The sequence below is a fragment of the Rhinolophus hipposideros genome (genome assembly GCF_964194185.1).
Source record: "Rhinolophus hipposideros genome assembly, chromosome: 15".
NCBI lineage: Eukaryota > Metazoa > Chordata > Mammalia > Chiroptera > Rhinolophidae > Rhinolophus > Rhinolophus hipposideros.
In genome coordinates, this window is record NC_138061.1 from 63,717,095 (window position 1) to 63,732,323 (window position 15,229).

At 41.2% G+C, this 15,229-nt stretch overlaps 1 protein-coding gene across 1 annotated transcript in view; it reads left to right on the top strand.

The window, feature by feature from the left end:
• The window catches only part of WDFY4 (WDFY family member 4), a 307,568-nt gene that overhangs the window by 144,341 nt on the left and 147,998 nt on the right, over positions 1-15,229 (top strand). The window contains exons 29-31 of the mRNA XM_081075021.1: positions 974-1,179; positions 2,489-2,658; positions 4,756-4,881. Of these exons, the coding sequence (XP_080931147.1) occupies positions 974-1,179; positions 2,489-2,658; positions 4,756-4,881 (502 nt within the window). The remainder of the gene's footprint in view (positions 1-973; positions 1,180-2,488; positions 2,659-4,755; positions 4,882-15,229) is intronic.

Genomic DNA, 15,229 nt, shown 5'->3' on the forward strand with positions numbered 1-15,229 from the left:
ATCACCATCAACATCATCGTCACCATCACCATCACCATCCTCATCACCACCATCATCGTCACCATCACCATCACCATCCTCATCACCACCATCATCACCACCATCATCACCACCATCCTCATCACCACCATCACCATCAACATCATCGTCACCATCATCATCACCATCATCATCCCCATCACGATAATGGAAGAAAAGGACGAGAGTACATCAAGAGTTCTGCTGAAGTCACCCAGTTAGTACACTCTGAGGCAGGGCTAGAAGACAGGATGGTCTCTTGATTCCTAGGCCACTGGCCACCCCTCCCCACGCCTGGCCTGACAGCTGGCACTGAGAACATTGCCTGGCACAGGTAGATCCTTCCCTGACTCCCAAGAGTCTTGATCCTTTGCTGAGCATTTGCCTCTAAGGATTAGCTGCCCACCTCCCTGCCCTTCAGTTCCCTTCTAGGAAGTCTATATGCTTCAGACTCATCATTTTAAAATTCATTTTTGAAAGTGACAGTTAATTATGTATTTTTTTGGCCTAAACTGATAAAGATTCAGAAACATTGGACTATTTATTCCATTTCAGTTAATTTTGACAAATACATAACCATTATGTGTTTCATATGACTATATTGTTGTAATTAGATGGGTGGCTATCAGACATTGTGTAAGAGTGAATATCAGTGGAATAGAGCTGTCAAGGTGCCTGCATGTTTTACATCTATTAATACATTATTTCCAATTGCTTTGAAAATCTTACACTTCAGCCATTAATAGACAAAGTCATCCATTTTGCAACAAATTTGCCAGCATTTTATTTACCAATTAAAAAAAATGCAGCATGTACTTTGGTAAGTGATCTCCAGATGTTAACCTTAGCTTGCCTTTCCTAGGTGACTAGTGAGGCTGCACATTATTTATATTTTCTGGACATGCCATTTGCTCATGGGCTGAAAGATAATTTATTGCATTGATTCATCTCCCAGGACAAAGGAAGAGATGTTCCTGAGCCTGGCCCCTGACTGGTTCCTGCTGCTCATGCAGGGCCACCTGCATCCCAGCACTGTCGTGCTGGGATTAAAGCTGCTGCTGTACTTTTTGTCAAGCCCCTCCCTCCGTGGGCGATTTAAAGATGGCCTGTGTGCAGGATCCTGGGTGGAACGCAGCTCCGAAGGCGTGGACATCATGATGGGTGAGTGTGCAGCCATCTCCAGGAGGCCGGGTGCCAGCTCATCCTGGGCTGTGACTGAGGACCTGCCAGTCTCCTCTCCATTTGGGACCTTCGGACTCCCGTGCAGTAATGTCGTCTTGAACCACGACTCCAGATCCGCGCAGCCCTCTCTGATTCCCCTTTTGTGATCCTCAAGCACCTCCCTGCTCTTCAGGCACTGGGGCTTCTTTCAAGTCCTCAAAGGCTCCTTAGCTCTTTCCCTCTCCCTGGGATGCTTCCCCCAGCCCACAGCCGCAGCAGGCCTCGCCTGGCTGCTGAGGCCTCATCCTCACGGTCCATTCCAATGCTACTTCCTCCAGCAGAGGGGGTTCCCGCTAAGTGAGGACACCTCCGTTCTTCTCTTTGCCCCGATTACTTTCCTTTATAGTGTTCATCACAAGCATATATTTATTTGACATTTAATTGTTTAATGGCTGTCCCTCCTACTACCTTGTCAGTACTTGGTGAGTGCCTTGGGTTCTGCATATTTTGTCGGAACATTACGTCTTTTTTGCTTAATACAAAGTTGCCTTGTTGCTCTAATGTGGTAGTCATTAAATATCTGTTTTTGAACCGAATGAGCATGACAGGAATAGGGAAAGGAATTCTTATTGAGCACTTTCTTGTATTCATGTGTGTATTACACATACCATATTTTGCCATCTATAATGCACACTTTTTTGCGTACATTTGTGAGGGCAAAATAAGGATACACATTATACATGGGAAGTATTAATTCTGTATCTATATAAATGTTTTTAATTCTTTTATTTATGCTTATGAGTTAAAAGTATAACTCTAGAAATCAATAACGATACCTGTATGCAAAATAATACCCTGGAATACTACGACTGGTTTTGTTGACTAAGAGTACTTGGCCTTCTAAGATGCATAAGTATCGTAAATTTGTTGCCAGTGCATAAAATTTCTTGCACCTTCTATCTGTTCTTGTGTTTGGTAATTACTTGTCATATAAAATTTCTTGTACCACAATATGTTACAAAACACACACAAATGCTGAAATTCCACTATAATACAAAAGACAAGTACCTAAATGTAAATAAGTACAAATCTGAATTAATAAATTAAAATGAAAGAGTTTTTCCCCCTAAAAGTTTGGGCCAAAAATGTGGGTGTACATTATACATGGCAAAATATGGTATTTCTATCCGGCATTTCTAGGTGATGGGTGGGTGGCAGGGAATTCCCTCATGCGCCCAACCCCCACCTTGACCATAAGCAATGCTGTTGTTGTCAGTCAGCTTTTGTGCCCCTTCCACCTGATTTCTAGATAACTTGAGGAACCATCCGCCCACGCCTGACTACAGCACCTGCCTGCTTCCTGGGTTCCGAGTCCTGAATGACTTTTTGGCCCACCGTGCTCACGTTCCGGAAGTCTACCTCATCCTGTCCGCCTTCTTCCTACAGACACCACTCACAGAGCTGACGGATGGACCCAAAGTAGGTTCTTGGGGCACTGTGGGATGGAGTGACACTTGATTTTCTAATTCCATGTGACCAAGACACGTCCCTAAAACTCTCCACCCTTTCTTGCTCCACTTCCTCCAACTTCTATTATCCTGACCCACTTCCTTCCCTAGCAGTCCACATGCCACGGCTGGCTCTTCACATACTCTTGACTTCCTCTATCTCTGCCTCCCATCATCCTCCCCAGAAGGTCTCCATTGTTGTCATTCCCGCTTTAGAATTCTTCTCCTTTTGGGCACAGCTATAAAAACCCATGATGATGGGGGTGGCATTGGGAGCTGAGTTGCTGCCACCACAGACTTAGAGCCTCTGTTTATGCCTTCAGAAAACAAACAAACAAACAAACAAACAAACCCCGCACCCCCCAAAAGAAACATGTCCCTTTACCTTCGTAATGCCCCTGCTCTTCCCCTACTTTCTAAAATAAACCTTACATGCGTTGAGTCTTCTGCCCACAGCCGCCCTTTGCTTAGATGACTTACCTCGTAGTGGGAGTGGAGGCTGCCCAGAAGGAGCAGTGCCTCTGTACCTTGCCCTCCACCATCTGTTTATGCCATGACCCTCTTCATCACATTCTCTCCATTGTCACTGGCCAAGGGCAGCATTTCAAGGCTGACTTGGATTCCTTCCACTCCTTTCCTGAGTGAACTCACCCCATCGTATCCCTTCTTTCTTCTGTATTTTCAGCATCACCTTTTGCACTGACTCTTTCCTCAGAGTCCCTAATAAGTATCATAAACTGTGTCCCACCTAAAGCCAGAAGCTGCCCCCTGGACTCACACTCTTGACTAACTGCTGTCCTGTTGATCACTCTCCTGTCCTTCCTTGGCCAATTTTCTCCAAAGAGGAGTCTACATTCACTGTACATGCTCACTTACATACTCGTTTGCTCCAAATCCAGGTCCTCACTGGCTCCTGTTCCTGTGGGATTCATTTCAGACTCCATAGCCAGTGTCTAGGCCCTTTGTGACTGGGAGTCTGACCAGTCTCTCCAGGTAGCTTCCTCATGTGCCTGCCCTTCCTGAGTCACCTCCACACCAGCTGCTTGTGCTTGCCCACTCTGTGCCTTTAATGAGCTCTTTCTCCCACTGTCATCTGCCTCAGATACCACCTCCCGTTTCGGCCCCAGGGAGAGGGAGCCATATCCTCCTTTGTGCCTCAGCATGCTTCCATCTTATGTGACACAGACACATTTCCATGTTTCCCTTTTTCCTTAGGTACTGAGCACCTTAAGGACAGACCCACCTTTTACTCACCTTCCGGGGCACCCGAGAAACAGCAGACTCAGAGATTGTTTCTTGGTCTTAACTGAGTCACAGCACACTGAATTGAAATGGGCTAGGGACATGGCTTTGCAAGGAGAAAGCTACGAAATACAGCTCTTACACATCCTTGTATTTGACGGTCTAAATCTTGATATAAGCTAATAGTGTTAAAGGTCCCACTTCAAAATAAAGTTCTGAATATGCTTGCTAAGTTCATCAAAACCCTATATTTTTATTTCTCCAAGAATGTATCTAGGGAAACCAACATCTGCTGAGTGTCAGGACCCACGATAGATGCTTTACATATCTTATTTCACTTGATACTTATAACAATCCCATGGGGTAGATAATGTCCTTTCCATTTCACAGAGAGGGAAACTGAACTGTCAAGAGGCTGAAGAGCTTGCTTAAGCCCAGCTATTAAAGAGGCAAAGTCAGATCATCCTGCTTGGCAACCAATGCTCTTTCCACTACAGTCTGCACTTCCCCGAAGTGAATTCATCATGTCTTCTATAATCTCCATTTACAAAGATTCATTAAAGTTGATTGGGACATTATTTATGATGTCAGACCAAAAGAATTAAGCTCGATGCAAGTTGCTAGTGGGGTCTTCAGCACCTTCTTGGAGTTGTGTGTTTCCATTAGGTACCGAGGGGGCTGGAATTCCCCGGATGGGCCAGCCACCTGGGTGTGCTGGGCAGCTTGGCCTTTCCCAGTGTGCTCCCGGGAAACACAATGTCCTGGCTGCACAGCTGGTCCCCTCGGTGCAGCCACAGGTCTCTGCAGCCCCAGTCTCCCTTTTCAGGACAGCCTAGATGCCATGCTTCAGTGGCTCCTGCAGAAGCACCACACAGAAGAAGTCCTCCGGGCCGGGCTGTGCACTGAGGGTGCCCTGCTGCTCCTGGAAATGCTGAAAGCCACCATGAGCCAGGTGAGGCCCGTTCCCCACATGTCGTCATGAGGATCAGATGGGAAATCAAGCTTGGAAGGGTCACCTTGACTTTTCCCAGCAGTTTGCAAGTAATGCCAGTAATTAGGAAGTGTTATTCAGAAGGCTCGATAGAAGAGTCGGGGGGGTTCTTGGTGATAACCTAGGTGTACAATGGGAAAGTCAGCCTGAATGTTTCCAATGAGGTTTACCTGCTCCTGCCAGAACTCTTCCGTTTTCCATTTGTAAACATTTGGCTTTCTTTACTGGGAGATTTGTGTGTTCGGTCAAAGGGAACATTTCTGAGCAACTACTTTAGGTCAGGAGGTTCAGGCATGCTGTGGAGGGGGGAAAAGGGCCTTTCCCTCAAGGAGCTCCCCTCTGCCAGGACATGGGGGCCTCACATGTGAGTGACCTGCGAATCAGAGACTTGCCTTAGAGAAGACAGATGTCTATCCACTAGAGACATGGCATGGAGAGGCTTCGTGGAGAGCCTTTCACCCAGGCCTTCCAGGTCCACCAGAGGTGGGTGGAGAGGTTATTTCAGACGTGAGGTGAGTGTCAATGGGCGAAGGCTGTGTGGCCCATGAGCAGGAGCAATTGTGCGCCAGATTGACAATAACTGGCAAGAGAGGCTGGAAACTTCAGGCTTCATTCTGTAGATATTAAGGGCAACTGGAGGCTTGGTTGTGTGTGGAGACAGTATTGCTTTTGTGAAACGATGCATTTAAAATATAAACAAAAGAGAAAATAAGACAGTAAAAATCACCTGAAATACACTCATCCAGAGATAACCCCTATAAACTATAGTGGAATATCCTTCTAGAAACCTCCCTGAGATTATACCATTTCCTTATAGAAGGTTAGACCAAATAAATTATTTTGCCTTTTTTCCCTCAGAATATGGTGGACATAGTTCCATGCCAATAAATATGAGTATATGGGAATCATATGTGTTTGTAGATGGAATTTTATATTGTTTCTCGAGTGATTGCTGTTATCAAAAGTCTGTAATGAACTTCCTTGAGGGGACACATATTCTCTCTAGTTTCATGCCCTCCTTAGTGTAATTTCTGGAATGTGGGATAGTGGAGCAAAGTGTACTTCATGCATTTTCTTTTGGATGACCTTCTCACAAAGGTTGCATTAGACATTACACACATACATTCCTCCACTTAATATACATCTCACCTCTTGTGTAGAAGTGTTTAGTCAGTCCTCACAGCCTCAACAAGACAGCCAAACTGGTGGTGGTTCCATAGTTGAGTTCTGCATTTCTTATTACTGAGGTTGATATCATTTTTCATATACTTATTAACCATCTATTTATTTTACTGTGAATTGCCTGTTTTTATCTTTTGCCAGTTATTTCTGTGTGTGGTTAGGAAAGTACAGATTATACTTTTTGCTCTTTTTCAAAACAGGAATGTGTTTAATTTTTATTAAATACTCTTTTAGCATATAATTAGATAATATGCTTTTTTTAACCAGTTACCCATGATAAATTACATCAATAGATTTCCTTGCATTCCTGCGAAGACCTTCCTTAGTCACTTAGTTCTTATTCTTTTAGTGTACTTCCTTATTCTGTTTATAAATATTTTATTTATGATTTTGCATGCATATTTATAAATGATATTAGGCTGCAGCTTTCTTTTTGTTATATCTTTGTGAGGTTTTCATATCAGTATTACACTAACTTTATTAAAAAAGACTGCTCTCCTTTATATTTTAAGAAGATATTAGATCCTGGAGAGGATACAATATGAGAAATTAGGTAAATGCTGTGCCCGCTGCCTCCCAGGATCACATCAGAATTACAAATAAATTACAGAACAATCAACGTCAAGAATCATCTGAAGACTAGCTGAACAGAGCCCCTGTAACCAAGGATATAAAGAAGGGGCCACATCAAGACTGGGTGGAGATTTAAGGTGGGCTGACCCCAAACACACAGGTGGAGGTTGAACACTGGGAGGGACACCTCAGTGGTGGAGGTCCCCTCTGAAGAAGGAAGGGTCCCAGTCCCACACCAGGATACTCAGACCAGTGGTGCTGGGCCAAGAAGTGGAGTCCCACAACACCTGGCTGTTAAAATCAGCAAGAACCCTGTCTGTCCATCCTGGTGAGAAAGAGCGTTGCAGGAAACCCAGATGTCCTCTCAAAGGGCCCATAAACAGACTCATTCACTTGTAAACACTTACTAGGGCTTCAGTGTGAGGGCGGCAATTCGAGAGCCACCAGAGTCATATGGGGAGACTGAGCTGTGTGGCTTTGGGGCGAAGGCAGGAGGGACAGCTGCTACGTCCCTGTGTGGAGCCTGCCTCCTGGGTGTGTAGCCTACAGGACAGCATCATCTTTGCTATGTCAAAGAAGTACCAGAAGGAGAATCGAGGGAGAAAGGGATCAAGAATCTATTTGAAGAAATAATGACTGCAACCTTCCCTCACCTGGTAAAGGAAATAGACCTACAAGCCTAGAAAACCACAAACAAGAGCCACAAACAAGATTATTCTAAATAGGCCCACACCACACCAAGACACATCATAATTAAAATGGCAAAGGGTAAAGACAAAGAGAATCCTAAAAGGAGCAAGAGAAAGGCAACTAGTTACTTACAAGGGAGCTTCCATAGACTGTCAGCTGATTTCTCAACAGAAACTTTACAGGCCAGAGGAGAGTGGCAGGAAATGTTCAAAGTGATGAAAAACAAGTGCCTACTCTACCAAGTGCCTACTCTACAAAGACTACTCTACCCACCAAGGCTATCACATAAAATTTATCATGTAAAATTAAGATAAAAATCTTCCTAGACAAGAAAAAGCTAAAGGAATTCATTACCATCAATCCAGTATTATAAGAAGTGTTAAAAGGATTTATTTTAAGAAGAAGGGGAAACAAACAAACAAAAGAAGATAAAAAATGTGAATAATAAAATGGCAATAACTATGTACCTATTAATGCTCACTGTAAATGTAAATGGATTAAATGTTCTAATCAAAAGACATAGGATAGCTGAATGGGTAAGAAAACAAGACCCATGCATATGTTGTCTACAACAGACCCACCTTAGATTAAAAGACACACATAGACTGAGAGTAAAGGGATGGAAAAAGATATTTCATGCAAATGGAATTGAGAAAAAAGCTGGGGTACTTACAATCAGACAATACTTACATCAGACAAAATAGATTTTACAACGAAGGCCATAATAACAGCCAAAGAAGGACATTACATAATGATAAAGAGATCAATCCATCCCTAGTAAACATCTATGCACCCAACATAGGAGCACCTAAATATATAAAACAGATATTGACCAGCATAAAGGTCAATAGAGATCGATAGTGACACAATCATACTAGGGGAATTTAACACCCCACTAACACCAATCGACAGATCTTCCAGACCAAAAAAAAAAAAAAAAAATCAACAAGGAAGAGCTGCCTTAAATTACTCAGAACATTTTCCAAGGTAGACGACATGTTAGGCCACAAAACAAATCTCAATAGCTTTAAGAAGATTGAAATCTTCTCCAAAAAGGACATACAAATGGCCAATAGACATATGAAAAAATGCTCAACATCACTAATCATCAGAGAAATGCAAATAAAAACCACGATGAGATATCACCTCACCCCGGTCAGAATGGCTATCATCAACAAGACAAATAGCAACAAGTGTTGGAGAGGCTGTGGAGAAAAAGGAACCCTCATACACTGTTGGTGGGAATGCAGACTGGTGCAGCCGCTATGGAAGGCAGTGTGGAGGTTCCTCAAAAAATTACGAATAGAATTACCATATGACCCAGCAATCCCTCTCCTGGGTTTCTACCAAAAAAATCTGAAAACATTTATCTATAAAGACATATGAGCTCCAATGTTCATTGCAGCTTTATTTACAATGACCAAGACATGGAAACAACTAAAGTGTCCTTTGATAGATGAATGGATAAAGAAGTTGTCGTATATATACACAATGGAATACTATTCTGCCATAAGAAAAGATGAAATAGTACCATTTGCGACAACATGGATGGATCTTGAGATTATAATGCTAAGTGAAATAAGCCACACAGAAAAAGTAGAGAACCATATGATTTCACTGATGTGCGGTATATAAAACTGAAAACAACAAAAGAACAAGACAAACGAATGGAGGAACAAAAACTCATAGACACAGACAATAGTTTACGGGTTACCAGAGGGTAAGGGGGAGGGGGATGATAAATGAGGGTAAAGGGGATCAAATATATGGTGATGGAAAAAGAACTGACTCTGGGTGGTGAACACACAATGTGATATGTAGATGATGTATTACAGAATTGTACGTCTGAAATCTATGTAACTTTACTAATAATTGTCACCCCAATAAACTTTAATTAAAAAAAGATTGAAATCATATCAAGCATCTTCTCTGACCACAGTGGTATGAAACTAGAAATCAAATAAAGGAAAAAAAACCCTGAAAAACCACAAACACATGGACACTAAATAATATGCTACTAACTAATGAATGGGTCAACAATGAGGGCAAGGAAGAAATCAAAAGACACCTGGAGACAAATGGAAATGAAAACACAATGACCCAAAACCTGTGGGACACAGCAAAAGCAGTCCTAAGAGGGAAATGCACAGCAATGCAATCCCACCTAAAGAAACAAGAAAAATCTCAAATAAAGTCTAATTTTATACTTTAGGGAATTGGAAAAAGAACAGCAAACAAAGAAAGCAAGAATATACTTTGGGGTAAAGACAGTCTATTCAAAAAATGGTGTTGGGAAAACTGGACATATACATGCAAAAAATAAAATGAAACTGGACCACTGTCTTATGTTATATACAAGATAAACTCAAAATAGATTAAAGACTTAAATGTAAGACCCCAAACCATAAAACTCCTAGAAGAAAATAGAGGAAGTAAACTCTCAGCTATTACCCTTAGTAATATTTATACTGATACATCTCTTCAGGCAAGGGAAAGAAATGAAGAAATAAACAAATGGGATTATATCAAACTAAAGAGTTTTTTCACAGGAAAGGAAGCCATCAACAAGATGAAAGAACATCCTACTGAATAGGAGAAGATATTTACTAATGATACGTTTGATAAGGGGTTAATATCCAAAATTTATGTAAAAAACTCACATAACTCAACCATAAAAACAAACAATGCAGTTAAAAAAGGGCAGAGGACCTGAATAGACATTTCTCCAAAGAGAACCTACAGATGGCCAATAGACATGAAAAGATGCTCAAAGTTACTAATCGTCAGAGAAATGCAAATAAAAACCACAATGAGATACCACCTCACTCCTGTCAGAATGGTCATCAATAAATCAACAAACAAGTGTTGGTGAGCATGTGGAGAAAAGGGAACGCTTGTGCACTGTTGGTGGGATTGCAAATTGGTGCAGAGCCACTGTGGAAAACAGCATGGGAGTTCCTCAAAAAATTAAAAATAGAACTACCTTATGACTCAGCAATTCCACTCCTGAGTATTTATCCATACAAATCCAAAACATGAATTTGAAAAGATATACGCACTCCTATTTCATTGCAGCATTATTTATAATAGCCAAATATGGAAGCAACCCAAGTGCTCATAAATAGATGATTGGATAAAAAACTATGTAGTTCATATATACAATGGAATATTACTTGGGCATAAAAAAGAATGAAATCTTAACATTTGAGATGACATGAATGGGCTTTGAGAGTATTATGCTAAGTGAAATAAGTCAGACTGAGAAAGACAAGTACCATATGATGTCACTTATATGTGGAATCTAAAGAACAGAGTAAGTGAACAAACAGAACAGAAATAGGCTCATACCCTGTTTCCCTGAACATAACACCAGGTCTTATATTAGTTTTTGTGCCATTAGGGCTTATTTTCAGGGGATGTCTTATTTTTTCATATACAACAATCTACATTTATTCAAATACAGTCCTGCCTTCTTCTGGAACATTGTCATAACGTACTAAATGCGTCCATCTGGCTGAGTCTTAACTGGGGCTTTTTTCGGGGTAGGTCTTATTTTCGGGGAAACACGGTAGATACAAACTGATGGTTGCTAGATAGCAGGGAATTTGAGGGATGGGTGACAAAGGTGAAAGGATTAGGAAATACGAATTTGTAGTTACAAAATAGTCATTGGGATTTGAAATACAGTAGGAGGAATATAATCAATAATATTATAAAAACTATGTGTAGTGTCAGATGGGTACTAGACTTATCGGGGGGATAACTTCATAAATTATATAAATGCCTAACCACTATGCTGCACACCTAAAGCTAATATTAAATAACATTGAATGCCAACTATAATTAAACAATATATACATATACAATATATGGTCACTGGATGTAAAGTACAGCATAGGGAATACAGTCAATGGTATTGTAATAGCTGTGTGTGATGTCATATGACTCTTTGACTTGGGGTTATCACTTTGTGAGGTGTGTAAATATCTAATCACTATGTTTTTTTATACCCCTGAAACTAATAATAAAAAAGAGAAGATGTTAGATTCATAGTTTTTATTTAAATTTTTCCAATGAAACTTCTTGGGCCTGAATTTTTTCCATCGTGGCTTTGTTTCGGGTTTTAAATGTCTCCTTGATAGAGTTTAGGTAATTCATATTTTAAAAAATCTTCCCATTTGTTCAATTTTCACAAATGGTCTCTTTTAATTCATTTAATTTTTTGAGTTATTATTTTCCCTTTCTTATTCTTTTTTAAATTAGTTTCAGGTGTGCAAAACAATGCACTAGTTAGACATTTACATCCTTCACAAAGTGATAAACCCCTCCCCCAATGTACAACCCCTCTGACATCGCATATACCAGGTTTCCCCGAAAATAAAACTAGGTCTTATATTAATTTTTGCTCCAAAAGACTCAATAGGGCTTATGCTCAGGGGATGTCATCCTGAAAAATCATGCTCGGGCTTATTTTCTGGTTAGGTCTTATTTTCGGGGAAACATGGCAGCTGTTATAATTGCATTGAGTCTATTCCCCATTCTGTACTCTTATGCCTAATTTGTAAGTTTATACTCTCTCTTTGCCCCACTTCTCCCATTACTTAAAAAGCCGAGTACTTGTGGATTTATTTAAATGACGAACTTTAGATACATTATCATTCTCTTGATTTTTTTTATTCTGGTTAGTTCTAAGATTTTGATATTTGGCATCTTCATTTTTTGTTGTTTTCTAGAATTTTTGTGATTGCAGTTTTCAAGAACTTTTGAACTCATTTTTCAACGTCCATGTGGTTGAACGTTTATTTTAAAAATTTTTTTTATTGTTGCTATCTATTTCCAGTTTTGTTTTATCCTACTCAGAGCATGTGATCTGTATACTTTCCATCTTTGGAGAACTTATTCATGGTTCCATTGTAGGCCTAATGTGCAATTAATTTTTGGGTGTCAGAAAAAATGTTTATTTTTCTTTCTTTCATTTTTCAAATTTTTATTGGAGAATATTGAGAAACAGTGTGTTTTTCCAAGACCATCAGCTCCATGTCAAGCCAATCTAGTTGTGGAGGGCGCAGCTCACTCGCACACGTGGGAATCGAACTGGCAACCTTGGTGTTATGAACACTGCGATCTAACCACTGAGCAAACTGGCTGCCCAAAAATGTGTATTTTCTGTTTGCAACATAAGGTGTCTGTTACCTTTCTAATCAATTAATATTATTTTAAAAAAGCAAACAAAAGGAATAATGACAGCGTTTAAAATAAAGAAAATATATAGTATGCTAAAAGAAGTAAAAATAAAGACCAAACATTTACATTATCATATCAATCATAAAATGGTTAACTGGTGTATTACAGATGTGACTCTTAGATTGGTTAATGAACAAGACCCAACCTTCTGGGATCTAACAAACATATAACAGAAGCAAATTCACTCAAAGATTGTTTTAGTTCAATGAAGATATCTATCAGGAAAGCGTAATTTACTAAATACAGTAGACAAGCATCAAAAAATAAATGGCAAAAACTGGAAGGATAAGAGAAAGATACTAGAAATTCAATTATAGTGAATAACTAACATACCTTTTTCAAATAGTTATTTTATCTTACTTACGTGATTATTAGCTTTGAACTTTACTTTCTTTGACATTTTTCCCTTGTTCAGTGGTAAGCCAGACTTAGATAGCCTGTTCTTGAACTTGATATAAATGGAATCGTACAGTATATACTCTTTTGCATATGACTTCTTGCACTCATCATTATGTTTGTGGGATTCATTCATGATTTTGTATATGTCAGTAATTCATTCTTTTTCATTGTTGAATAGTATTTTATTGTGATAATTGATCACAATTTATCTATCTATTCTCAGTTGTCTCCATTGGGAAACATTATGAATAAAGCTCCCTGCACTGCACGCCTCTCATGACGTGTAGGCTATGTACATATCTGTGGGTAGATATATGAGTTGGAAATATACCCGGGTGTGAAATTGTGGATCATAAGTTGTACACATGACGTGCACTGGTAGATATCGCCAAATTGTTCTCCAAAGTGAAGTGCCAGCTTACACTTTTCACCAGCTCTTAATCTGGAAAGTTTCTAGGTGTTCCACATCCTTGCCAATGTATTGCATTGTCGGTCTTTTAGATGTTAGCCATTTCGCTGTGTGCAAAAATCCTTTGAAACAGACAGCATTATCTCTATTGTACAAATGTAGAAAGTGTAGCTATGGAGAATAACTCATTCAGGCAAGGTCATGGAGCAAGGGCATGGTGGAGGCATGTGTGTCCAGCATTAGCATTACATTCTAGGTCATTGTCATGCCTAAAAAACTTCTGGGGGTCCTGGTTTTTCAGTGTGTAAATCCAAATTCCTCTTCCAGAAGTCCAAATCCTCTATCTGATCTTATCTTCCAGCTTCTTTTGTATGTACCCTGTGCTAGTCACTGAGAAAATAAGCCCGAAGCACTAAAATGTCCCATTCAATCCTCACAAAAACCTTATGGAATAGGTCATATTACAATCCTTGTTTTATAGGATTGGGACCAGAGGGGAGTGAGATTAAGGAACAGTCCTAAGCTAGACCGTTAATTGGAGGGAGAGGCAGGATTTGTACCAGGCCGACTACAGAAAACACTCTCTGAACTTCAGCCTCCCTGGAAATCTGATATCACGTTGTACGAACCTAGTGGGGAAGCCAGATGCAGGGGACTTCAGAAGCGGTTTCTCTCTGCTTGCCTGCTCAGCTCACACCAAACCCTCATAGGATCCTGTGAGTGAGATTTTAAACGGCTGTCTAATTGTCTCACGCACGTTGCCTTTTTGACAATTAGGTTTGAGAATGCTAGTATGAGGCTCCCTTCCCGGCACTTGATAGCTACTTGGTAAACAGGGCGTCCTGACTCATGCCCATGGGGCCAGGACTTGAGGCAGGCTCGTGGGGGAAGGAGGAAGCCATAGATGGGAGGGGCTAGGGCTGAGTAACTGGCCAAAAGGAGACCAGACGTCCACCTATGACATCCGCAGGAGTAGGCTGTCACTTAGTCTAGTTCTTAGTGTGGCTATGCAGGGTTGGTGAATTTTAAAGTTCCAGACTGTCCATTTAGGAAAGAGCAGGACCTCAGGCAGCAGATGGACACAATGGGGCTCGAGTCAGTCTCCAGAGTAAGTTGGCAGAGCTGGTCAAGAAAGCTGAGCAGCAGCAGGACACTAGTGTGCAGCCAGGATAGAGACTCAGTCATGTGGCCGAGGCCAGGTAATGGTTTGGGGCAGACAGACGCACAGGTCCCCTCAGGACGCTGGGTATCAGCTCAATACAACGTGATCCATTCCAGACCTCTGGCTGGTGGGGAAGGGGCTTGTCAGTTTCTGCCACCCCTGGGCAGGGTTTGTCCAGATGTCAGCCAGCCAGGACAGGGTCTAGAGCTGGGAGCATAAGCACTGGGTTGGGGAAGGCTGGGTTCAATGCTGATTGGCAAGTTTCTTCAGCACAAGGCCATGACCAATCACACAGAGACAGTATGGGGAAGACAGGCAGACTGTATAGCCAGATTGCCTGGGGTCAACTCATGGCTCTGCTCCTTATCCACTGGGTGACCTTCGGCAAGTTATTGACCTCTCTGTGCTTCTGTCTTCCCATCTGTAAAATAGGGGTAAACAGAGGACCTACCACAGAGGGTTGTTGTGAGGTGAGGAGTACATGTGACAATCTGGGAACAATGCCTGCACATGTAGAACCCTTGCCCAATTGATGACCAGTATCTGTGGCAACCCACAGTCTTAGGGGTCTTGCAATGAGGTTTCTGGTTGAGAGTCTATGAAAGGAGGTGTTCTGCCTCGATTTCAAATCTGGCTCCCGGCACTGCACG